Here is a 27,864-nt window from a genome sequence, read left to right on the forward strand (position 1 = left end):
TGTTTCTAGAAATGATATGAAATCTAGAAAGGTTAATGCAGTCAAGTTGCTGGAAAATAATTCCATGAAAATCAAAAAATAAATAGATAAGTACTCTTTGATCATTCCCATATTGATTTCAATTTAAGAGCCACCGGTATACAGCTGTTTCATGGAATTATTTTCCAGCAGCTTGACTGCATTAACCTTTCTAGATTTTATATATATATATATATATATATATATATATATATATATATATATATATATATATATATATATATATAAAATGAAACAATTCATGGACACAACACTCCAAAAAGGGGACAAACTGCGGACACGTGTTTCTGGCCTCATCAGCGCGGTGATTTTGCTTTCCATAACTGTTTGACGTTTGTTTATAATTTTAAATCTAAATCCCAGTTTCTTTATCAAATTCTGAACATCTGAAGGTTTTGGTAATTCCGTATCACATAGCGTCTTGCTTATATAAGGTTTGTTTTTGACTATTTTACGTACAGTTGAGAGAGGAATTTCGGTCAAATCTGATGTTGCTTGTAACAGTTTGTTTCCTTCGAAACCAAACTTGAGATGTAGATTCTTATACATATACAGTGAAACATACATACACTGGTACTTTTTTTGGCAGTGTTCACTATCGCTATTGGAATCACTATACAGAAAAAAGTCTGCATTGTTATCACACTCGTTGTTACTATTAGTACTTGTCCAAGGACGCCACATTTTGAACAGATAAATTTTTTTTAAGTAATTATAACTGCACCAATATCGAATTTCAACACTCAAATTGCAATCAGTTCCTGAACTGAACATTGTAACAACGGCGATACTCATCCACACATTCTATTCGTCACCGTAAAATGACTTCAAATTTAAATTTATGACTCTTCAGCCAATCATAAAACTCGGTTAGTAAAAACCGCCCATTCTTCAGTCCACGTGAACTAGTTTGTAGCGGCATTATTTCTCTGTATTGGTTTGTTGGGCCTTTGAGATGCCGATAGCTTTAAGTATTCACAACAAAGGTTACTTCGACTATAAAAATAGTTAAGTATATTTACACTACTTTCGAAAAATTTATTCATATAGTTAATGAATTCATGCCTGACCTTGTCAGGTAGATTAATTCATTAGAATGGCGCAGAAATAGGTAATATGTTAGAGTGTAAAATGCTTGTAATTTAGAAGTTTACTTTTAGTTAACGCTTGAGGAAGCTATTGTGAAGCGAAACACGTGTCGCGGTTTTGTAAAACCCTTTATAGTGAAAATCATACAATAAACTGAATTGATTAGTTTTGAATCTTCTCAGTTTACCGGCCATAAATTATGAATTCTTCGATTACTGCTAACAAGAGTTGATAATTTGGTCAGGGCTTTCTAATACCAAAACGGATACAACGAAAATGAAGTAATTTCAATTGATCTCTTGAGCGGCCGGCCGTAATGATAAAATAATAACGCTATTACTCTCCTCTTACCTATTGATTAGGCGTTGTATTTCTTCACATCCGCCAAGATAGAAGTAGATTAACTGGCTTCGGTATTACTTTTTACGATTGCTTTTAATAAATAAATGGACATCAGCCTTTGTACGATCTTCACGCTAATCATAAACCTTCAAAGCTGCATGCTGTTAAAACGAGTTGTGATTACCCTGAAAAGAATTGTGTACGACTTCATAGAAGCCGAATTATCTGTGAGTGATCCAAAGAAAGTGTTTTTTCTGTATTCGAGTTTTTTATGATTTATGCCATTGTTAACAGCGTGGTTGCAATTCTGGTGATCCGGAGGCGAGAAGAAACCCCGTGGCGCGCTTGATGGTTTCTTATTATTAATTTCATTGAATAAACCAACCCACTTTATCGCAAAGGCGTCTTTCAGACAGAATACAGGTTTTTTGTGCAATTTTTTTTCAATTTTTTGTTTCGTCACTATGTGAGAAATACACCGTATTTGAGGGAGATAATACAAGAAAGGATTTACCTATAGAAGTAATTATGGAATAACTAGGATGCTGGGTACGAAACTGTTATTTCCAACTGAAGGACGAATTATTTACACAAGATGAGGGACTGCCAATGGGATCGCCACTTTCACCAGTCATAGCCAATATATAAATGGAGTGGATTGAAACTCTGGCCATTGAAGAAGTCCACAAGAAACTTGACGACACCTTCATAATATGGAACCATGGGAATACTAAACTAGACGTCTTCCTGCAACACATCACTTTCACAATGGAGAAGGAAGTCCACAACGAATTGCCATTCTTAGACGTATTGGTGAAGAAAACCAACACTAAATGGGAAACATCTGTATACTGAAAACAGTATCTGAACCACAAATCCAACCACCATCAATCAACTAAAAGAGGAATCATCAAGACTCTATTAGACCGTGCTTTCGGGCTCTGTAATGCGAAGGAAGGTCTCGAGAAGAAACTAGACATCATCAAAAATGGATCTTCAACGGAATGGCTACCCCAAAGCGATGGTAGAAAAGACTTTGGCTGAAAGACAGCAGGAGCCTCGCAAGGATGAGAACCCGTCACAATCAGTGCTTGCACTTCCCTACAACAGAGGATTTTCAAAGAGGATAAGAAAAATTGGTTCCAAGTACAACATTAGAACCTGCTTTGGATCCGGAAACACTATCCGTAGCAGCCTCACGAAAACCAGGCCGCCAAACACGCACTGCGACTCTAAGAATTGCATTTACTGGATACCCTGTAAGTGCGGAAAATCCTAAATCGGTGAAACTAAGACGCCATTGAATGTTCGTATTGCAGCAAATCAGAAATAGAAGAGCATGTTTGGACTCATCAACATAACATCGAGTGGTCTCAAGCTGAGATCATACACAGAGAGGAACATTGGTTCAGGAGGAAGCCGCATATATGTTGTCCAACAACATATTAATCACCCGAAACTTTTTATTTTTACTTTTTTTTTGTTCAATTGTTCAATTTTTACTTGTATTCTATTTCACTATTATTTCATTTCACGTTCTTTTGCCTAAAAAAATGCTTATTTTCGGCTATTCATTTTAATTCTTCACTTTTAGTTCTTTCAGGGATATCAAATCATTTTATATAGTTAGTATCAGACAATGGAAGTCCAAACTTTATTAAAGGATTTACCATTCTTCTTGTTTGATAAAAAGCAGATACCTAATCTATTTTTGAACATCGAAATATAATGATTGACTAAAAAAACAGCATCCAACTGTATTACATAACAAAATATTGAGAGAACCGGTGTGTGTAAAGAATAAAGTGTAATTTCTGCTAATTTTTGAGCACCAAATCATATATCTCCATGGCAGACTATTAACTAAGCTAACAAATTAATTCTAGTATATATATTACCAGCGATACTTATCTGAATGTGAATATTTGAAAATGAAACTATTGTTTTATTGCAGATTTACTGAGAACAGTTGAATCTACGAGGAAACCATAACCTAACCTATTTACACAGTAGATAAAGATTGGATGGAACTTAACAATAACGCATTTCCAAAAGAAGACGAGACATCAGTGGAAATTTCAGAACATTCAAGAATAGTGAATTGTTTTCTTGACCCCTTCCATCTTGTGACGCAGGGATGTTATGGATATGAAAATTTGGATCTGGATACGGTAACGGATATGTAGTTATTTCTGATTATCCGTTAGTTACGGATAGTTTCGGTTACGGATATTAAAGTCTATCCAAATCCAAGATAGAGTAAAACAAAACAAAACCGAAGCGTGATGTTCACGTGGTCGCCCAGTGTCAGATGGAAAGGGCAGCGTTCATTGGTGAATTCGCCTTCTTGGTATAAGTTCGGTTCCAGCACAGGGTTGCAATCAGTCGTTTGCGTGTTTGTGTGGCGTGCGTTATAGTATATTGTTTAAAATTGTTTTCCAAGATGTCCAGCTTCTGATGTTGTACTTGGAACCAATTCTTCTTATCCTCTCCGATAATCCTCTGATGTAGGGAAGTGCAAGCACTGGTTGTGACGGCTTCCCTTCCTTGCGAGGCTCCTGCTGTCTTCTGGCCAAAGTCTTTTCTACCATAGCTTTGGAGTAGCCATTCCGTTGAAGATCATTTTTAATGATGTCTAGTTCCTTCTCGAGACATTCCTTCGTATTACAGAGCCCGAAAGCACGGTTTAATAGATTCTTGATGATTCCTCTTTTAGTCGATTGATGGTGGTTGGATTCGTGGTTCAGATACTGTCCCGTATGAGTGGGTTTTCGGTATACAGATGTTTCCCACTTAGTGTCGGTCCTCTTCACCAAAACGTCTAAGAATGGCAATTCGTTGTGGATTTCCTTCTCCATTGTGAAATTGATGAAAGGTCTCACGCTGTTGATGTGTTTCAGGAAGGCGTCTAGTTCAGTATTCCCATATTATGAAGGTGTCGTCAGCATATCTCAACCAGACTCGAGGTTTCTTGTGGGCTTCTTCAATGGCCAGAGTTTCAAGCCACTCCATATATATGTTGGCTATGACTGGTGAAAGTGGAGATCCCATTGGCAGTCTCTCATCTTGTGTAAAGAATTCGTCTTTCAGTTGGAAATAACAGTTTCGTACACAACATCCTAGTAATTCCATATAGGTAGATTCGTTCTCTCTTTCAGGTTCCCGTCTTCGGATAGCTTTCTCTGTATGATTTGGAGTGCTTCTTCGATAAAATGCCTTGAATTCTTCACAAAAGACGATGTTTTTCTTTGTAATGGTTGTATTAAGGGAAGTAAAAATCTAGACAAGTTTTGAGTAGCCGAATCTCTGGAGCTGATGATCGGTCTAAGCGGAACGTCCTTCTTGTGGATTTTGTGTAGTCCATACAAGTGAGGGGGCTTACTGTGGTGCGGTGTTAGCGATGATCTTTCCTTGTCCGAAAAATAGACTTGGTGTTTTTTCAAAATCTGGTACAACTTCCTTTCGATTGTGCAGTAGGGTCCCGTACGATCTTTGTGTATCGTCCCTTCTGAAGAACCTCTTCGATCTTCTGTTCGTAGAGAACGGTATCCATTACCACAGTAGCGTTTCCTTTATCTGCAGGTAGGATCTTGATAGTGTTGTCTCTACGTAGGCCGGTCAGAGCTCTACGTTCTTCATTGCTGATGTTAGATGTTGGAACTGGTGCTCGATCCAGCTGTTCTCTAATTTTCCATCTGAACTCTTCTGCCTCGGTCTGGTCAATAAGGGAACTGGTGGATTCCACTGCAGTAATTATCTCCAAAGTGGGCACAGATGTTGGCGTAATGGCGAAATTTAGGCCTTTTCTCAACAAGGATTCCTCTATTCCCGCTCACGGGAATAGAGGAATTGTTATTTTCAGCTATTCATTGTCAATTCTTCTTTTTTAGGTGTTTCAGGGATTTCAAATCATTTTCTATAGTAGACAATGGAAGTCCGAACTAGTGAAATTCATCATGAAACATTGTCAATCACCTTCAAACAAACGTTTGTATGTTTTTTATGCGGTGTTTGCTATTCGTTTGTTGATGGTGTATGCACTTTGTATGAAACCCTTCCTTTGACTTTTTCCATGCAGCCTGTACTGTCTCAAGGAAATAAAATCATATTACTATTATTATTATCATCTTTGTTAAAAGTTTCAAATAATATTTTTCATTTCTTCTTCCTTTCCTTCACCCTTTAAATGATACATAAATGATAATGAGAAAAATTTTTATATTTACTCGATACTGATGATTACATTGTCTCTCACCTATTGGTATGGTGGAGTAAACAAAAAATGGTCAGTATAAATTACAGTGGACTGTATACTGTCGACTTTATCATCGTTGATATCGAATCCATTTACCAACAATAGAAGCCAACGATGCAACAGTGAATATGGTATATAATTTAACGACGTGTGACTAATGAGACTTCCATATTGGGAGAATCGACATGATAGTGCAGGATTCAGAAGTGCAATCACTCATATCTACAATTAAAAGGGAACCAATCAATATTAATTACTTTGCAGGCTAGACTTTTGAAATGTGTCTACCAAAGGAGCCAAAAGAAGAGGGAAGTTATTTGAGTATCTGTGAAGTCCTTATAAGGAGGGTGATTCTTTGTTGGAGTATTTCAGTAAAAACAAGTTTTGTTCTCTTGATCAAAAGACATCTATACTTATAAATGCAAAAGTCACCCACTCAACACTCACCCCTTTATCTCTGTTTCTCCGCACTGGTAAGTCCTAGAAAACTGAAATTTGGTATAATATTGTTTCGCATTATCAGATATTCCATGATGAGCAGATTTCAACAAAGTATTATTATACGATGAAGATGATGTTGTTGTTAAATGATTTTAAATTTGATTTGGGTTTTGAAAAATCGAAAAATTTCTAATTTTTATTATTATTATTATTTTTGATAGAAATTTCAATCGGCTAGACTCTTATGTTGAGTTTAAATCCTATACCACAGTGTATAGAGATTTTTCTCAACCTCTCAGGTGGATTCAGGCACAAACACAAGAATTACTTACCAAACTTTGATTTTTCTAGTAGATTTCGCCTGTGAAAAAATTTGGAAAAAGACACAATTGATCTTAGAAAACATATAACAGTTTTAATTATAAGAGTAACAATATGTGGAATTAAAAAAATACATAAATTTATCAATTGCCAAAAGAGAAAATTCCTTAAACCTAAGAATTTCCTAAATCTACAACGAACTATTCAAAGTGAATACACCGAACAAATTTGGTAAATGTCAGTTTATAATTGTAGATCACTGTAATTCGGCAGACTTATATATTTGGTTCAAACTTCTATTTTTATGGTCGTGTTGAGTTCTTGGGTATTTTCATTAATATATGCATATATTATTTAGAAATGATATAGGTAAATACCTTACTTTCCTCCAATGCTGGTGTGTGTGTGGTGTGATATTTCTGCGAGGATATCTTAGTAGACTTGGCTGGACAGGTAGATTTTATCACTGAATTCATTATTACAAATCAGTATTGACTACTATTCTGTTTATTTCTTAATTTATATACTATATATTTCAAATTTTAAGGAGAGAAAAATTTAGCGTGGCGTCTCTTTCGTTGCCTCAAGAAGAATCCCGTTGTTGATAAAAAAATTGAAAATCTATCTCGTTCCCCTAGTTACCATCTATCAATTTTCACATATACAAATTTTCAACTTCTTTATCAGGAAAATTATCTATTCTACTGATTTAACATTGGCTCTTGAATTTAGATACATTTTCATTTTATAGTTTCGTACAAAAACAGTTAACCTCTTTTTATGTAAATATAAATATTTTTCAAAAGCATCACTTGATGTCAGTTTCTAAGGAAGTGATTTACAACAATAAATTTTGAATTTTACACCATTCCTAAATAATAACAACACCAACAAGTGTTTTCCTATAACAATACAATTCTCCCAAATATTGTGTCGCTATTACAACGGCTGTTGAAGTTCGCTGAGAGACTGGGATTTGCAGAATCCAGAGGTGAGTGTCTCTTTCAACTGCTGTACATTATTCAAAATTTCTAATTTCACGCTAATACCAAACATTTTGTGGTCCTTCGAGCCGGATTTGAACCAGCGACCTATGGAAAAGGCATGTGCCTCTGTCATTTATATAAGAACCCAAGAAAATTCCGAATACAAAACGTTTATGGTGTTCGCTAAGTCGAAAGTCGCCCCACTTGAATGAATGTCGATTCCACGTTTGGAATTAGCGGCTGCTGTATTACTTGCTGAGTCGATGTCTTATATAATCAAAGTTTTCCAGAAAAAGACCAACAGCAAGTGTGAACATCGATGAAAAAACGAATTGTCAGCTAAGAAAAAGTTGAAACTCAATGTTGCAAAAACAAGCAGAATGGATCCGATATGTGTGATTGGATATTAAAAACTAATACACTTGGCAACTCCGCTCTAGGCACGATCAATTTTATCTTTTTTCTGCAAATATAAAGAGATCTTGATTAGTCTATAAGCAAATCAGTACCATTTTCCATAGAGTGAAACAAGCCCATTATTTGAACCACTCTAAATAACTTTTGAAACAATGGAAAAATAAAAAAAACGGTCAACAATTATACAGGAGACCACATTTTGAAATATTCGTTCTAGAGACAAATAAGGAAGCAATTAATCAGAAAAAGAGATATTTTGTTAATTCTTGAATCAAAATCTGATGACTGGATAATGAGAAGAAAAAATCTTCTATGGTAAATGTTTAAAAACGTTTCCACCAACTTCCATACAATGGTACAAACGAGCTTTCATTGCCGGTTGAGAATATCGAGAGTTATTTCTCTGCAATGCCTCATTATATTCTCTTTCAAATCTTTTAATGTTGTTGATGTTGTGTATGATCTCATACACTTTAGACTTAAAATGACCCTATAGAAGTAAATCTACAGGAGTGAAATCTGAAACCTTGATGGCCATTCTGTAGGATTCTTTTGCCAATCCAGCAACCAGGAAAATGACCATCCAAAACTTGTCCCTCTGGAGCTGTATAATGCACGGTATTATTCGATTCTCCAACATATCCAAATATTTATCACTAGTCAAATTATCATCCATAAAAAAAAGTCCTATGATATGGTCACCTGAAATACCTGCCCAAACATTCAGTTTTTGAGGTCGTTGGATATGAACTTGACGGTATAAATGAGGATTCGTATCACTCCAATATCGACAATTTTGCCGATTAATCTCTCCACCCGAAAAACAAATTTTGTACAAGAAATTCTGATGCAAGTTGATCCGTTCAGTTAGACTTTCACAACACTCGATACGTCTATCGAAATCATCTTCGTTCAATTCATGAACTAGTCTAATCTTATATGGATGAAATTGGTACGGTACTTATGAAGGATTCTGAAAACATTTGCATTTAAGGTGTCCTTAAACTGTAGTACAAATAGCTTCATCCACTGTTTTGATTGTTCTTTTGTCTCGGATGTGAATTGACGGGCCCATGTTTCATCCATGGTTATGAAACGACTTATGATGCACTGTTTGGAACCTTTGGTATAGTAATGAATATTACTGGGGTTTTTTCCCAACACCGAATCGTTATTTTCAACACCTCGACACGTGTTTCGATCACCAAGTGATCACCTTCAAAGAGGAAGATTTAATCTTCCTCATAGAGGAACGATGAACAATTTTCTCCATTTTCACAGATTCACCAAAAACGTTCACTATTGATGGCTGCCAAACAAATACCGAATAACGCAGCGTCTTCAAACTTTATAGATTGTGTACTTTCTAACACTGCGATATTTTTCAAACAACTAGTGCCATCTCTTGGTCAGGCCGGGTACTTCTGGAACAACCCTCATATTATGGACATGACGAAGCTGCTAATATAGTTCTTTTCAACTCAACAATTCACTACTTTCTCATCTTATGGCAGAGCTAATATTCCATCCGGTTCGACTGCAAACATTTTCATACTGAGTCAATATTAGTCATTGTCTCGCTTAAGATAATTTCGAAGCAGAAATTGAATTTTTTTTTCGATCAAATATTGACGTGCATTAGTGTGACCGGACCGAAAGTAGGAAGAGAATATTTTCTTTCACAAAAAACACAATAATCATCAACGATTGATTCAGGTCGAGTATACTTTTTTATATCTCTCTAATCTAATTGTATCTACTGGTAATTGGCAGGAAATGGTTACGAAACAGCCAAATCATTCAGAGTGTTACTCTATTAAAAATAGAATTAATTTGGTTTGAACATGGTTGTTGCTTTCATTAATTCAATTACAATCTTGATTGGTGTAAAAAAGACATTTATTTCGAGAAGTGCTCATAGTTTTAAAAAAAGTCGAGATTATTGCCTGAATCCGATCATTCCTGCTATTAGTCAACATTTTTTTAAACTCCACTTTGAAAAATATAAAACTCGCTACAGGATTCTTGAATTTTTTGTAATGTCTTCATCTATTACTTTTCGATAACAGAAAACTGTCCAATCATCAATTAACAGCATATGAGGTCTGTTGAAAAAATAAGGTGAATTTTTAGCATGTTCAGTTTGTTGTTGAGAGGCATAAAATTCTTTTGCTTGTTTGGCGATTTTCTGCTATCTGCAATTTTTATGCAAAAAATGAAATCAAGTCGTCAAAAATACTAGAAATTTTTACAGTGGCAGTGCTGATTGTATTCTGAGTCAGAGAAATTTTTACAAGTGGTAAAGGCTTTTCACAGATTCTTATAGACGTTGAAATCATTTTTTTTAGCTTACAGAAAAATCTGATTCGTGAGAGTTTATATAATTTTTTTTTGTAAGAAAATCTTTGCCATTGTATACATTGCTTCATCCTTAACCGATGATTCAAAAACCAAATATATTCCACTTATGCTTCGAATCAATTTATTTTGAGACGCAAATAACGAGTTTTTAGATTTTTCAATGAGCTAGTCAGTGGTCCACTAGTATTAACATTTTTTTTCAATGTAAAACGTAACTTCATCATCAAAATTCAGTTATTGACTGTTTCCGTCCATTATTTTCGAAAAGAAGCTTGACTGTTTTTATCGTTAGTGGTTTTATCATTATGTATTTCTAAAACTCCAGTAATGACAACAATATTACTAATCACCTCGACGAATTCTTCCAACAAACTAGAATATTATTCAAAAAATTCTGATGTTTCACAACTGAGTGAGATAACAGAGCTATACAGGGTGTAACTAAATAAGTGTAAAACATTTAAGGAGGTGATTCCTCATCGAAAAAAAGATATGATCTTTGATATTAATAAATTTCATTGGAGCATCCCTTGTTAAGAACAATTTTTTTTCACAAGCACTAAAATAGTTACAATATTGAAATTAACCTGACGTTTTGTATTACCAAAAATACACTTAGCCAGAAATTTATTTGGTTTACCCCATGGTTGTAAGGGGTGGAAAACGCAACCCCTAAAATTTATTTCCAATGTAACTTTTTGAATTATTATTTGTTGACCATTTAAAAATTTATTTCCGATAGCCTGTTTCATTCTAAACAAAAAATGTCTCTTGGGTTTTTGGCCCAAAATGAAACAGTTCGCAGCAAAAAATTATTTAGAGAACAACAACAGAGATACATCGTTATAAATGCGAAAATACGAAACTAATCTATCTACTAGGTCGCTATCAGCGATAGTGACAATTAAATTGGTATGACGCTGTCATTTTGTGAATTTTCGAAATTGAATTAATACTGATTGTGTGTTGTTGTTCTGTTCCTAATTTTTTACTTTGATAATTCACTTGTTATTAAAATGGCATACACAAATGAGGAAATGGCTGATATGCATTACGTTTACGGTCTGTCACAGGGGAATGAGTTAGAAGCTTCTAGAAGATGTTGAAAAGTATTCTCAACGGCAGCATCCTTCACATAGAATATTTGCTCGACTTCATCAACTATTACGAGAATATGGTTCATTCCACAAAAGAACCCAGAATTGTGGTCGCTATCAAGAAGTACGGACACCACAGCTTGAGGAAGCAGTACTTAATTTAATTGAAAAACAACCTACTACCAGTACTAGAAAGATTGCTTTCCAGCTAAATTTTGATCATATGACGGTATTTCGAATTTTACAGGAACAACTCTTATACCCTTACCATCTGCAACGAGTTCAGGCACTATTACCGCGAGACTTGCCGAACCGTCTTGAATTTTGCAATTGGATGCTGGAATTGATTTGAAGAAATTGTGACTTTCTGAAGACGATAGAATTCACATACGAATGTAGTTTTTCTCGGGACAAGATTATTAATTGTCACAATCACCACAGATGGACTGATGAAAACCCTCTCGCTATTGTCAAAACTAACCATCAAGAAAAGTTTTCTCTTAACGTGTGGCTCGGAGTTATTGGGAATGATTCAATTGGGCCTCATTTTCTACCTCCTTGATTAAATGCTGAAGCATACGTTCAATTTTTAAGAGAAGTGCATCCAGTACTGGTGAAGGAAGTTCCTTTGGGCGTCAGAAGGGATATGTTTTGTATGCAGGATGAGGCTCCCGCCCACTTTAGTCAAGTCAGTATTCAACTGAAACATATGCAAATCAGTGGATAGGTCGAGGAGGACCACAAAACTGGCTCGCTCGATCCCAATCTCAATCCTCTCGATTTCTCTATTTGGGGCCATTTACAGCATTTGGTTTATCGTACTCCTGTTCACGACGTAGAGAACTTTACAAACCGCATCATCGATGCGTGCAGGGTAATCAGAGAGGCTCCAGGAATATTTGAGCGAATACGTGGCTCAATGTGCCAACGTCTAGACGCATGCGTAATGTGTGAAGGTAGACATATTGAACATTTACTATAATTTCTACATGTTGCGTGTTTTGTTATTGATAAATTAGTTATGTTCATTACCCTTTAATCGTTTAATGCAGGTACTAACTACAAAATGACAATAAATCCAGTTCGCAGTTATGATGAGACAAAAAGTTGCATTGGAAATAAATTATAGGGGTTGCCACCCCTTACAACCATGGGGTAAACCAAATGAATTACTGGCTAAGTGTCTTTTTGGTAGTACAAAACGTCAGGTTGATTTCAATATTGTAACTTTCTCAGTGCTTGTGAAAAAAATTGTTAAACAAATTTTATGTGGGGGAACCAAACAGGAATATTGCCCGTTTCTTGAAGAAAGAAGGCGTAAACTTAGCTTATAGAACGAATAATAACCTAAGTAAATTTATTAAAAACAATAAGGAAAAAACTTTGGTGTCGGATAGATCAGGAGTATATAAGCTGACTTGTGGCTCTTGTCCAAAACTGTATATTGGACAAACAGGAAGAACATTTTTCCAACGAATTAAAGAACATAGGAGTAGTTTTGTAAATAGAAAGACCAATTCCACATTTGCAAACCATCTTTTAGCAGAAGGACATGAGTTCAATCATGAGTACGAGGTGTTACATTTAGAAGAGAAGAGTTTGAAACTTAATCTTCTAGAATGTTTAGAAATCAATAGATTCAGGAATTCGGGTAATTTACTGAATGATCAATTGGAACTCAATAACTCTCCTTTACTGAATATATTTTTTCAAATGTGAAAATGGAACATAAGTGCAGGTAATTTAATTCGTTAGGAACTCAGGTAAAATATCAGCTTCTTAAAATTCAGGTACTTCGTTTACAGGTACTTTGATTTCAGGTACTCCATAAACTATATATATATATATATATATATATATATATATATATATATATATATATATTTAGTATTAAATGTGTAGAATTAGTTGAAAGACACGCCAGATGAAGCCATTGTATGGCGAAACACGTGTTGCGTTTTTGGCGTTTTTGTAAAACAATTAAGTGAAAATCTCACAATAAAGTGTTTTTGGAATACGTTAATTTTATGTACCCCCTTCAAGGGGCTGTATCTTAATAAGGGATGCTCCAATGGAGTTTCTTTATATACAAGATCCTATCTTTTTTTCGATGAGGAATCACCTCCTTAAATGTTTTACACTCAGTCAGTTACACCCTGTATTATGCGTTAAATAGTCGAGAAAACAAACACGAAGAAGTTGCAATCTAGTACCTCCCGACGAGTCAGATAAAAGATTCAGATAATGGTGGTTAGAATAAACTGTCATTTCAGCACTCTGGTGCTTCAGAGATAAATTATCGCTGTTGCTCCCTGTAATAACGCAGCACAGATAGACCGTAACTCGAGTCAAAAGAAGGTTGAAAACAATGGAGAATTTTTCGAAATACTGTTCTAGTTGAATAGCGACAGAAAAACTGAAATGTTCAGTTCCTCCGCTCGATAATGATCTTGCTGTGGTTGATGGAGAAGAATAAACAGGCGTGTGGCCTTTTTTGTTGACTCTCAGGTCGGATGCTGTGAATACAATCGAAAAATTCTTATCGGCCGTAAGCGACTTTATTGATTCCAGTGGCGCATTTGCGCTGGAAAAACCTTGATTATTCACAGTTTGTCTTCAAAAGAGGACCCCCTTCCCGGTACTGACGATGCCCAACAGGCCGAAACAGCTGTCTACCGGTGTCTCTAAAGTTGAAATCAACATGAGAATGAAAAGTATCAGAGCCTCTTTGTACAGACTTTCTAATGCTTCTCTTCCAAGTTTTTAACTGCTTCTAGAGACAGTGTATCCCCATTATGTCCAAAATTGGAAAATGTGATGCTGGAGATTTCAAAATATGGATTTACCAAAGTCTACAAGTTGTTCTTGCATTCAACTGAGAGAGATCATTGAATCTTTCGGTTTAAACCAGATAGTAGATCAGCCAATACGCTTTTCTTCAACTAGTTGCAAAACTATAGATGTTATAATATTATCAGCTATAATATCCCAAGGACATTGATAACTAACGAAATAATTTTATCACAGTTTTCGAAAGCACGTTATTTGGTAACATCCCGACGCCGAAGGCGGAGGGATGTTTCCTAAAATAACGTGCTTGAGGAAGTTGTGATAAAATTATGAGTTATTTATCAATGTTCGAGGGATATTCGGTGAGAAAATTTTTTGCAATTCGAACAAAATTATTTATTGAACACACAGTTATTAAAAGAACAATTCGTATAATGATATTCCGTTGATCTTGCTGTATTTGCCTCGGTTACTGCATAGGTGTTTCCACGCATACTATTGATTATTTGGTTATGATGTTCCTGATCAATATTCAAATAAGGTTTTATGGAATTTCCATTATTGTGCCCAGTAATTTTCAACAATTGCTGTTCTTGAACTCCACTCTTAGCTAGTTGACTGACTGCAGTTGCTCTATTAGAGTGATTGGTTATTTTCCTCTGTTTCGTATCCAAGCCAATTGCTTCAGCAGAAGATTTCGTCCATCCGTTGATTATATTTCTACCCAGAGGCATATTGTCATACCAGTTATCGCTTCCTGTCTTCCAGTGACGATTTGGCCTTAAAAATAGTCTATTTGTCTTGATATTTGTGCCTCGTTTTGATAATAATTTAATGAATAATCTGACAGGACAAGCATTTTTATCACTATTTTGAACTAACCATTTGCTAGAGGCGCAGTTCTTTGAACCCCCTTGGCAGGTTTTACTGAAAATTGGATTATATTCTATCCTATTAGTTGGAGATCCATTGTTGTCCTTTTCGATATGAAAATAATCAACTAAGCAAGCAGCACCTTCACCACCTCTCCAAGCCAATTCCACCGCTGCTATGTGATAAAATTTGCGTAGGAGTCCTATAGGGGTATTTTCATCCCAAAAGTTTATAATTTTACTCATTTCATTTGAAGTTAATGGTACTGAGCTTGTTTTGCGTTTAGTGGGATCTGTTTGTAAATTTCTTCGTGCTGCGTCGCGTGCATTCCGCGCTTGTTTGAATGCAACACTTTTAAAGGGGTCTAGCATATTATACTCCTTGTAATACTTTTCTTGTAATAATTTGCTTGTTATATTCCATACGGTTTTAACAGTAGCCTCCTTAAACTCTGTGCTATCCTTTTTTCTCATATTAATCGCCCAATCCTTGAGTATTAATGCAAGCTCTTCGAGAGAACGATTTCCATCCAATTCATATTTTCTGGCGTCACAAAACTCCATAAATATTTTCCAAGTGTATTTTTTACTATTGACAGTGTTTTTTGGTGTATTTTCTTCAATGATTTTGTCAATTGCCGCATCATTTTGAACACCAAAGCGAGGAAGTGATATTTTCGAAATAAATTGAATTACTGAAATGTCAAACAACTTTATTGTGTTGGTTGCTTAGCAATGTCATGACATAAGTGATAACTACCCGTGAAAACTATCCATGGGTAGTTATCAGTGTAATGATGGTTTCATTGGTTATTTCGACACACATGACTAGAAATAGACAAATTTGATAGGATAATTTTTTTGGCAAAAAATTTTCTGCATTATTGACAATAGGCGGCTGTTGCTTGTAGCTTGTTCTCGGATAACTTTTTTGTATCATGCAAGGCATATATCGCAAATAATAGTTTCATTCATTCAGAAGATTCAATCCGAATCATTTTATTCTACCTTGAATAATGCTGATTTAAAACCTATTTATAGATGAAATAACATTGACGAAAAAGCTGTCACATTCGGAAAGTTAGTTTTTGAATTGTTTGATAAATATTCAGCAGTCAAAACTGTCAAAATATCTAATAAATGTACCTTGTATTGCAGATAACCTTAAACTCATGTTCGAATTCAGAGATAACGAATGGACTGTTGAAAAAATATAGTGAATGTTCAAATTTATTGTTTTTTGCTTATATACTTATTTATTTGTGTAGAAATCGTTATAATTTTGTTACATGAAAAAACAAAAAAATGAAATTTGTCCTAAAATAACTGGGAAAATAGTTTTGGTTTTGAAGAAAAGTTGTAGCACAGGCAATATATTCGAAAACTATCTAGTGTTAATTTTTGTACGGACGCCACTGGTTGAAACGCCACAGAAATAACGTATTAAAAGACACATTTTGATGATGTCAGTCTATCATGTTTTCCAAAACAGAAATGACCAGCTTGATGTTTGATATGCTTTAACAGTTAATCCAATGTAGATGATTTGCCTACAGGGTGATGAAAGATCTTGTGAAAGGCATACTCTTTCGTATGTGTAATATTCCTCTACTCTACAGTATCCAAGCTAATGTTCCTCATTAAAAAGGTTACCAGCATGTTATTACAAATAATAATATAATCTTCTCCTCACACACGCAAGCAAACTTGTAAATACTATCGAGCTCGTACAACTTTTTTGTTATGGAAAGCGGATATACTCTAATAGATTGTATCTTTCCCAGGGCCATGGGCGTAATAAGTTGCTATCCGCATTTTAGTACATAGAGGATTTCTGAATAAGATGCTGATTCTTGAGCCTATCCTTAGATGAAGAAGAACCATTCAAATAAACCTGTCATAATTGTTTTAACTTTAGACTTACGGGGTGTTGAAATCTTAAAAAAAAATCATCATAACTCCAATAGTAGTTTGGTAGCCGGGCGGTTCGAAGTGAATGCTTTATTCACTCTATCAATCGACCGATGTGTGAGTCGGTGGTTCAAGCCGCAGGCTAAATGATCGATTTTCACTTGCTATCGTCCAACCCGTGTTAGGAATCACACGTTAAGAGGTAAGACCTTGATAGTCTTTAGCTCGCACAAATTACTACTTCTGAGAGTTGTCGTTCGTAGGGGTGCGACAGCTTGTTAACGAAAAAACATATTTTAAACATAAATATTTTTAAACTTCCTAGATATGATTATGGAATTCAGCACACGCCCTGTGGAATATTTTTTGAGGTTTCAACCAGAGGCGTTCGTACAAAAAATTACACGAAAATATAACCTGTGCACCACTTTTCTTCAAAATTAAAACTATTTTTATCATCCCCAATCATTTTGGGACAAATTTTAATTTTTCTTTTTTCGTGTACCTAACAAAATTAAAATGATTTTCACACAACACATTTCGAATATTCCTACTGGGGCTTTTCCCGTGGGGGTAAAAGGGAATGGTTTACATATGACAATTACTTTTTCATCACTGTTTATCTGTGATGGTAAGTCATAGGAAACTAAAATTTGGCATATAGTTGCTTCATAGGTCTTAGATATGCACAAAGAAAGAATTTTCGAATATTCCTACTGGGGCTTTTCCCGTGGGGGTAAAAGGGAATGGTTTACATAAGACAATTACCTTTTAATCACTGTTTGTCTGTACTGGTAAAGCCTAGGAAGCTGAAATTTGGTATATAATTGCTTCCTATGTCTTAGATGCGCACCCTGAAGAGGCACGAGCCTATAGCAGGGTCTTAACAAATACACCAAACAAATTGTAAACTACTAACCAAAAGAAGTGAATAAACGTGAGTACTACTACTTAGATGCGCACGCAAGAAAGGATTCTCGAATATTCCTACTGGAGCTTTCCCCGTGGGGGTAAAAGGGAATCGTTTACATATCACGATTACCTTTTCATCACTGTTTCTCTGTAATGGCAAGTCCTAGGAAGCTGAAATTTGGTATATAATCACTTCTTAGGTCTTAGATGCGCACTAGGAAAGGATTTTCGAATATTCCTACTCGGGCTTTTCCCGTGGGGGGTAAAAGGGAATCGTTTACATATGACAATTACCTTTTCATCACTGTTTCTTGGTATCACTATATTTTCTGAGACTGAAATTTCGTATGTAAGTTCTTTTTATGTTGAGATTCGCATTATGACGGAATTTTGAATATTCCAAATGTGGCGGCAGCCGCATCCATAAAAAAATATATCTTTTCCCGGGGCGGGCGGTTAGTCTCACAATAAAGCGTTTCTAGAATGAGAATGAAACTATTTTATCCGAAAACTTGAAATACAGTGAATTAAATTCGAATTTGAAACAAAGTCAAGGTATTCGTCTCCCTCTAAACTGCGGTTGAAATACATTTATTGACTCAATTCACAGGCACTGTGAAACGTTGAACCGAAAAATCGAATTTGATTGCTTGAAGAACAAAGCTATTATGTAGAATATTAAACCATGGAGAAATTGGTATTTCTGGAACCAATGAATACTTAGCCCCATACTTAGTTCTTTCATCTCAATTCAGTTTTACTTTGAGCTGTAATTTACCAGCTGATGTTTTCATTTAAAATTGTTCACGGTAAGACAAAAATCATTTTATTGGGTGAGACTAATTTTATTTTTGAGGTTATTTGAGAATGTTTCGAGTAGATTTTATATATTTCCTAAAATACACCATACCAAAAATTGCATATCAGAACTGCTTCGAAGTTTGAAAAACACGCTGGAACAAATTTGAGGGGGACTGCTTTGAAGAGGACAAAATAGAAATTGATGAATGAATGAATATTTTTTGAGAAAAAATGAAAATTCAACTGATTTTTTGAACAGGCAGCTTAAATAATCTGATATACTGTACAGTATTCCAATAAAAATAAACCATTCCACATTATCATGATAAGAGTTTCAGATCTTCATTTGGAGAATATGGTTTCTTTGCAATGCAAATACTTTGTACTTGGCATCAGTTATGAAGTTTGAAGTTATGAAGTTTGTAACCTAACCTAACCTTTTCTAAACTTTTAATTAAGTCAGAACAGTTAACAACCTAAAGTTCATTTCTCCAATGACAATTGAATGCTTATTTCATTCTCAATTCCACTCTTTGCGATCGCCCAGTTATAATTTCTGAACTTCATAACCAAATCATCTTCGATCAATCTCATAGTTCAATTGTTCGCCTTAAAAAAGTGTGCATTCCGGTGGTCCGCAAATTATTATCAAAACAAAACACGTTCACCGAACTTCCACTTAAGGTCAATGCAAGAAATCCGGTAGTCTGCATAAAAATGATCTCGGGCCACAAACAACATAATTTAGTTAGTTTCAGCTCCTAATTAAGGCATCCAACCGGCGCATTCACAATTGATAAATTCCCCATCTAACCCTCATGATCAACCAAGGAGCTGAGCTGAAATTAATTTTAATGATGTAGACACGCGGGTGATACCATCAAGGGAACCCGTGGAAAGAACTCGACAGATGACATCTCAATCTCAATAACGTACCTCGTCCATCCTACTCGAAAATCCAAAAATCAGCTGATCCTAATCTGTGCATCCATGATAATCACCACAACAAAACACTTCCGCCACTTCACCTCACATCGATTTGTTTATAAATACGGCCGCGAGTTTTCGTAGTCCGATTCCGGGTAACCACGTTCTAGCTCGGCCGCGTTCTGCGATATTCTGAGTTCTTTTTCCACTCCGGATGGATCAAGTGGCCGGTTGCATAAAGTGACGTCACCAACAGGTTGCTTCTCTAGAGGTGGCCCGACGATCATGGGAGGCCGAGGAAGACAGAAGAAGATAGAGTAGAGACGCGCGAGCGTGAACTCTTCTGCCTGTGTTTACACGAAACTGCATCAAAAGCCGTGGCCGGAGTGTTTATTGTGATTTATATAAGGGCATCATCAAAGATTTTATGGTTTATAAAGACGAGTCGCATAGTTTGTATTGATGTCTTCGGTTAGCAACGAGGTAGCGTCAGAAGAACCGACAGGTAGAGGAGAGATGCTTCATCTAACACTTGACCATCATTCGTTGTTAGTTTTTTAAATAAGAAGCGAATAAACCGCGAAAGTTGTTGGGAACGGTACCAAACTTTTGCTTTATTAAAAGGGACATTCATACGCTATTGTTAAAGAAAAAGTAGTGCCTGTGCCGCAGACATGAATTTAGGGTGTTTTGATTAAAAACATATTGACAATGACCAAACAAAATGAAATGGTGTACTGCCAGTTCAAGGCAACTCATTTTTCTGGAGCCTATAATGGAGTCTGAAGTTTAGAGTGAGTGCTATACTTCCGTTGGTGCGTTCAAATAGCTCTTATGCTTATAAGGATTTCTTGCAATAGACTAGAGTATATTAAAGAGGAAAGTAATATAAAGTAGGTAAAACAAATCATATTAAGAAACAACAATAAAAATTACAGTATTATTAAAATTCTCAGTATAGAACACCACCGAAACTCTGAAAATATATGAAGATAACCAACTAGTCGTGACATTCAACCCAGAAACAAAAATGCTAGGTCTAATTCTATCACTATGTGATAAACTACGAAAAAACTGTTATGCACTGAGATTTATGTCGGATCATTGTGGAAGAGAGGTTCTCCTAAATCTGTATTATGCAACTATTGTCTGTCATTTGCGCTATGAGATCTTGAATTGGGGTATGAGCTCTTCTGCTGAAAGAGTATTTATTTTACAAAAGTGTGCGGTCAGAATAATTGCTAGGCGACACTTATGCGGAAACTCATTCAAAGAGCTGGAAATACTCACAGTTGCTGATCTGTATATATATGAGATGTGTCTCTACTTTATAAGAATAGAGAAACATTTAGCGCAAACCAACAAGACGACCCATACGCAACTAGAGCTAGAAGGTTGCTGATAGCGAATCCCCACCGAACAGAAGAGTCACCCATACCTTGGACCCAAACTATATAACAAGCTAGATGTTTCTATTGGGAACTCAATGCATATCTGTATATTGAAATTGAAAAATTATCTCATTGAAAGAAACTGCTACACTGTTGACGAGTTGTATTAGATACTCTCGATAAAAAAATTGTTAATTACCTTTATATGCCCAGTTTAGTATCTGTCATGTTCTGTTGTTTTGTTTTTAGTTATAAATAGACGTCTTCCTTGTTAGTGTATGTAGATGTTCATTGTAATGCTTTCATACTGTTCAACAAGTGAAATAAAAAAAAAATGTGCTCCGGGGCGACTTCGACTTCATTGATTCCACTGGCCCATTTGCTTTTTCAGCTGTAGAAAAACCTGGAAAAACCTGCATCATAACATCATCTGAAGATCTTGATCTGCCAATGTTCTCTCTTTCATACAGCATAAAGTAGGGTGTCTCCAGAGGCTTCAATAAATTCAAAACACCGCCAGAACACTTAGTGACACGACTATCGTCGAACTTAAATCAGTCCGTTTCGTTTCTGACCAAGGCGTAATAATGACAGGATTCAACGCCAGGACCACAGTGAACAATGACTGCGTGAAGATTATAATAGTGGTCTGCTAGATTGAAGTGTTCATCTATTTCGAACCTTTGCAAAAGTTTGGTGCTTCAGTCAGAGGTTGAGTCATATTTGAAGATCATCATTGTTATTATTAGATTGACTGGTGCCTCATCTATACTTGTTGTCTTATAATAGTCAGTTAGTTTGGCGCATGTTTGGCAATACAGTAGATCATCACCTGTTAAAAGTTCCATTTTTAGATGATTTAACAATAAGCTTTGCACGGACTAGTTATCAGTCATATTAGGAAATGCTAGTTGAAGTTCCAGAAAACCACATACGTTTTTGCTAACTCTTGAACATTCACCACAAAGTAAACAAATGAGGATTTTTCCAGCAAAAGATATCTGTACGGACTAATTCAATCCAGAGCGTCAGGAGTATTGATTCTGCTATTTTTTTTTGCTCACGAAGAGTATTCAACAAGAATCCCAAGAATTCGGAACAATCCTCTTGTTGTCCTAACGAGTATCTAGTGGACTTCAAAGACTCCAGGAAATCGATTGGAGGGAAAGATGATACATTCTTACGAAACAACAGCAATTATTCTGAATCCTAATGAAGAATAGAGAATTAAAACTTTCTATGTTTTTTACCACTTTTATTCGTAACTAACGTTACTGCAGTTGGTAAAAAACAAAGTTTCAAATCTTTTTTCTTCATTATGATTTCCTACCACGTAGTAACGGCTACATCCATCAATTTATTCCGAATTCTTGATTTTCATAAATGAATGTTTCTGTCAAGTTGTTTCTCACGCTTTCAAATTATTTATAGTGGTACCTACTTTCAAAAAAGATTTTTACAGGAAAGAGAAAACTACGTTTGTCTGATTTCTACAAAGTTTTCTATTTGTTCCAAAGTTTTCAAGTGTTCACTTGAGAATGGTTTAGCCTAGTACTAGAAATCAGAGAAAAGTTTTTTTTTCATCCTATGTTCAAAATAAATGTCAACAGAATAAATAGGTCATCAATCGAACAAAAAAGATGATATTACGGACACTCAAAATTACAGACCCATTTCTGCAATCTGCATCCTTGGCAAAAATTCTCGGATTAATTCTAAAAAACTGTTTAAGTGCCTATTTCGAAAAATTCAATCTTCTTCATAAACACTAATTCGGTTTTCTGTCAAGTTGTTGCGATCATAAATGGACTCGAAGAATGTAAACATACTGCTTAATTTTGTGGCACCTCATGAAAGTTTTTGATTGTGTCTCTCAGGACCTGGAAAAACTGGAATTATATGGTGTAAGTGGTCCTGCGCTTTTCTTTATTCGTTCATATTCAACCGGTAGGTATTTTAAACGATTTAAAAATATCGACATCGCACTCACACTTTGTTGTATATAAATTCAAAAATAGGAAGCGTCTAATGAAATATAATATAATGAGTGATTTTTGTGCTGGTATGTTTTTGGCAACACTGTTTTGGCAACCATGAATCGACTTACGAATGAACAACGCTTGCAAATCATTGAATTTTATTATCAAAATTCATGCTCGGTGGAAAAAGTGCATTGTGCACTTCTTCCAATTTATGGGCAGTTTCGTCGGCCTACTGAGGAAGCTATTCGGAAGCTTGTGACAAAATTGAACTCAGTTTACATTATTGGACATTACAACCACCAACACGCATACGTAGAGTGAGGACCGAAGAAAATATTGCGGCTATATCCGCCAGTGTTCGTGATGACCGTGAAATGTCGATTCGTCGCCGTTCGCAGTAATTTGGCCTCTGTTACTCCACACGTGGAGTAACAGAGGTGGTGCAAGAATTGAAGCTACACGACCTCCCACAACGTCTAACAGGAAGATCCACATTTTTATCGAAAAATTGTGTTCAGCGACAAGGCTCATTTCTGGTGAACAGTTTATCTCACGTTTGGCGCCCGACAATTGGCCGCCTAGATCGTGTGATTTAACACCTTTGGATTATTTCTTGTGGGTTCATGTTAAGGCTCATATCTAAAAGGATAAACCAGCAACGACTGACGCTCTGAAAGCCAAGATTGAAGCATTCATACGTGAAATACCGATCGATATGTTAGAGAGAGTGTGCCAAAACTGGACCTTGCGCATGAGCCATCTAAAGCGGAGCCTTGAACAACATTTGCATGATATCATCTTCAAACATTAAATTATATTGATCGTTTTATCGATTCCAATGAAGATTTCATCAATCTTTTCAATCTTTTCATGTTGTTTTGAAAATCATATCCTATAGCTCTTGAAAAATCACCCGTTATATGCCATCATGATATGGTGTATTTCACTACACAGTGAAATACATTTTTAGTGAGATACGGAGCTACAGAAACACATGACAATGAAACGGACAAAACTTTTGAAACAACCTAGTACAAGTAATTGGAAAACAAGCCGAAATGAAGAACACAATTGAAAACGTTTCTGGTAAATTTGACCCTTTCTTTCTCCCAACAACACATCTATTATCATCTTTCAAGGTTATTTTACTTTCCATATCAAACTAGGAGTGACTAATAGATTTTTCAGAAATAATTGTTAGAAACTACTCTTGAGAATCAAGTTGTTAATATGGACACCTATAATCAATTCGGAGTACTTCAAAAGAAGAGAGATTATCGTTTCGATAATGACCCATGAAAACTATATAATTATCAAACATGTATTGTTATAGATGTAATAATCATTAGATAGAGATGGTTTCGTTAATGCTGGCTACTGAGTAAGATGAATCGTAGGTGAGAGGTCTAGACATTCCTCAGTGTTGTTGCCCGCGTAGAATTTGGTTTGTCACATTAAGTTTCGTGACAGACCATTTTTTAAATAAATAGTTACAATTTTTTTTATCAACCCAAAACTTTAGGTTTCCAACTTCAGAACTTACGAAATTCAATACAATATTTGAACGCTATTTTCCCCCTTGGGGGTGGAAATTCCTGATTTTCTTTCTCGATGCTCATTTACGCTTTACAAAGAACCTACCTGCATATTTGAAGATTCTCGGTTTAGTAGCTTCAGCAGTACGTTAATATAAGAGCGAGCAACAGATAGTAATTTATATTTTAACTTTAAAAGAACAGTAACTAGAAAAATATGCCAACTGCACTAAGTAATGAATAGCTTCGGAAGTGGAATTAAATTACCTATAAAGAAATTCGCAAAACTAACACAACCGTCGACGCCGTCTGCCCTCACGCGTCTGCCCGCGTTCGGGTCGCGTTCTCGGCGATGTCGCTTCATTGTTTATCAATCAATCAATCAATTTGACATTCAAGCATAACTTAATAGCTGCAAAAAATTAATTAGTTGCGCTGGATATTCATGTTCAGGGTGACTCTTATAAATAGTAGTATCATCAGCATACTGAATCGTGTTGAGAGGGTTCATATGGCGTGGAAGATCATTAATATGTATTAGGAAGAGTAGGGGTCCCTTGAGGCACACCTGCTGTCACACTCACTACTGGAGATCTCACACTACTTCGTTCTACAACCTGCTTTCTTTCGGATAGGTAAGAATCGATCAAAGCTGCTACTTTCCCCCTAATTCCATAGTATGGAAGTTTATCGAGTAGAGTCGAGTGTGACACACAGTCCATCTACCCTCGCGCATCATCCACCGTTGTCTTACAGTAGACGCGACGGGTAATAGCTTTCGACCTTGGGTCAAGTTCATCTTATCATGATAACTTTCAAACGATTCGTCCAAATTACTTAGTTCGAAAGACAAAGTTTATCAATATTAAATACTTATAAACGACAGTATATCAATTTTTATGAGAATTTGACAGATATTTTGATATGTTATTACATCAGATTTTTTATTGGTCAAGTTATTACACCTCAGTGCTATGACAAGTCAATAATGTATGAAATGAATGTAAATTACAATAAAAATTACCGAAAAGCAGTAGCTGGTCGTGCTGTCATCATCTAGGCTCTACCCAAACTGGGTGGTACATAAAAATTGTGTATGATACAAGCACAAAATAAAGTAAATGAATACATAAATGTGAAAATAAAAATGTAAAAATAAAGATACATTGAGATAATACCTACATTGACGATAGTCACTATGTAAAGCTGAAGTCCGACTGATGTATGAGCTGTATTGATGTGAAGTTTCATCTGAATCCGTTCACTCGTTTGGGCGTGAAAGAGACACAAACATACATACATCCAACGATAGTCACTCTGTAAAGCTGAAGTCAGACTGATGTATGAGCTGTATGAGATGTATAAGCTGTATTGATGTGAAGTTTCATCTGAATCCGTTCAGTCGTATGGGCGTGAAAGAGACAAAAACATACATACATACATCTATCCTCACAAACTTTCGCATTTATATTAATACTAGCTTTTACCAACGGCTTCGCTCGTATTTATGCCATTAAATAAGTGTCAGTGTGATAGAAATGAATCAATATGAGAACTATATTTTAATCCTGGACTCGGAATATCAATTTTTTTAAATTATTACCTAACCTAACCTAACCTAACCAAACTTAACCTAACCAAACCTAACCTAACTTAATCTAACCTGACCTGAAACCTAACCAGACCTAACCTGACCTAATCTAACCTAATGTAACCTGCTCTACTTTAATCTATTCTACCCTACTCTACTCTACTCTACCTTACCTTTTTTTTTGGCAGGAGGAAATGCTCATGCACACCGTGCGCTTAGGATCGTTCGCGACGCGGTGCTGTGGGACTTTCACCTCACTAAAACCTCCTGTACATCGCCAAGGTTACAAAGTCCTGGCAGGCCTTTTTCAGACATTCATCAAGACGTTCAGCGGAATGTAGTAGGGGGCACTGTCCTTCTACTCTATTTGCCTCTGTCTGTCCTCTATGTCTTTTGTCTCCATTATTTCCCGTATCATCTTCGCCCCTTCTTCCCACTTCTTACGAATTTTTAACGTTTTCTTTACCAGGGTGTATGGTCTTATTACTATATTTAATGTGACCTCATTCTCTGGGTAGTCCACCTTGGGCAGATGAATATAGTATGCTCTGCGGTGTCTATGTCATTACAGTAAAGACAGTTCTCTGTATCAGTTTTCCTTATTCGTGTAGTGTAGGTAGCGAATGCGCCATGTCCTGTTAATGCTTGGGTAAGGAAGCAGTCGATAGTTTTGTGTTTGCATTCATACCATGGTCTGATATCTGGTATTAGAAGCTTTGTCCATTGTCCCGTCTCAGTATTTTCATTCCACTTTTTTTGCCACTTCTTTATCGTCTTCCTGCGTGCATTTTTCCTTGTAAGTACATTTATTTCTGTTGCGTACTCAATGACTCCTCTTTCCTCCGCCAGAAGACTCATAGGTGGAACGCCAACGATCACCTGTAGCGCCTTCGTGGATACTATTTTGTGCCCACTGACAATCCTGAGCAGCATTTTTCTTCGTGACCTTTCCATAATATCGCTGTATTTGTTGCTCCTCATAGCTTGGAGTCATAATCTCGCTTCATATATATGCTCTGGACTACATTGTTCAGGACTACACGCTTTTGGTAGCCCTAGCCTCCTACGTTGGGCAGGACCCTTTGAAGTGATCCTATTCCCTCTCCTGCTTTCTTAGCCGCCACCTCCATACTTTGACCTTAATCTAACCAAACCTAACCTAACTTAATCTAACCTAACATAACTTAACCTAACCTAACCTAACCTGACCTAACCTAACCTAACCCAACCTAACCCAACCTAAACTGCTCTACTCTACTCTTTTATATTCTATTCTAACCAAACCTAACCAAACATAACCTAACCTAACCTAACCTAACCTGACCTAACCTAACCCAACCTAAACTAACCTAAACTGCTCTACTCTACTCTATTCTATTCTAGTCTACTCTACTCTACTCTACTCTACTCTACTCTACTCTACTCTACTCTACTCTACTCTACTCTACTCTGTTCTACTCTACTCTACTCTACTCTACTCCGCTCTATTATATTCTATTCTATTCTACTCTACTCTACTCTACTCTACTCTACTCTACTCTACTCTACTCTACTCTACTCTACTCTACTCTACTCTACTCTACTCTACTCTACTCTACTCTACTCTACTCTACTCTACTCTGTTCTACTCTGTTCTACTCTTCTCTATTATATTCTATTCTACTCTACTCTACTCTACTCTACTCTACTCTACTCTACTCTACTCTGTTCTACTCTACTCCGCTCTATTATATTCTACTATACTCTACTCTACTCTACTCTACTCTACTCTACTCTACTCTACTCTACTCTACTCTACTCTACT

The 27,864-nt window shown here is 36.0% G+C and overlaps 1 protein-coding gene across 1 annotated transcript in view; it reads right to left on the minus strand.

Annotated features, from left to right (window-relative positions):
* LOC111516079 (uncharacterized) overlaps window positions 1–19,814 on the minus strand; it is a 129,256-nt gene extending 109,442 nt beyond the window's left edge. Inside the window, exon 1 of the mRNA XM_023172264.2 lies at window positions 19,571–19,814. Within this exon, the coding sequence (XP_023028032.2) occupies window positions 19,571–19,579 (9 nt within the window). The 5' untranslated portion in view covers window positions 19,580–19,814. The remainder of the gene's footprint in view (window positions 1–19,570) is intronic.
* Window positions 19,815–27,864: the final 8,050 nt, after the last annotated feature.

Source organism: Leptinotarsa decemlineata, unplaced genomic scaffold (assembly GCF_025532065.1).
Source record: "Leptinotarsa decemlineata unplaced genomic scaffold, Ldec_3_MD MMD2_tig00000035_RagTag_RagTag, whole genome shotgun sequence".
Lineage (NCBI taxonomy): Eukaryota > Metazoa > Arthropoda > Insecta > Coleoptera > Chrysomelidae > Leptinotarsa > Leptinotarsa decemlineata.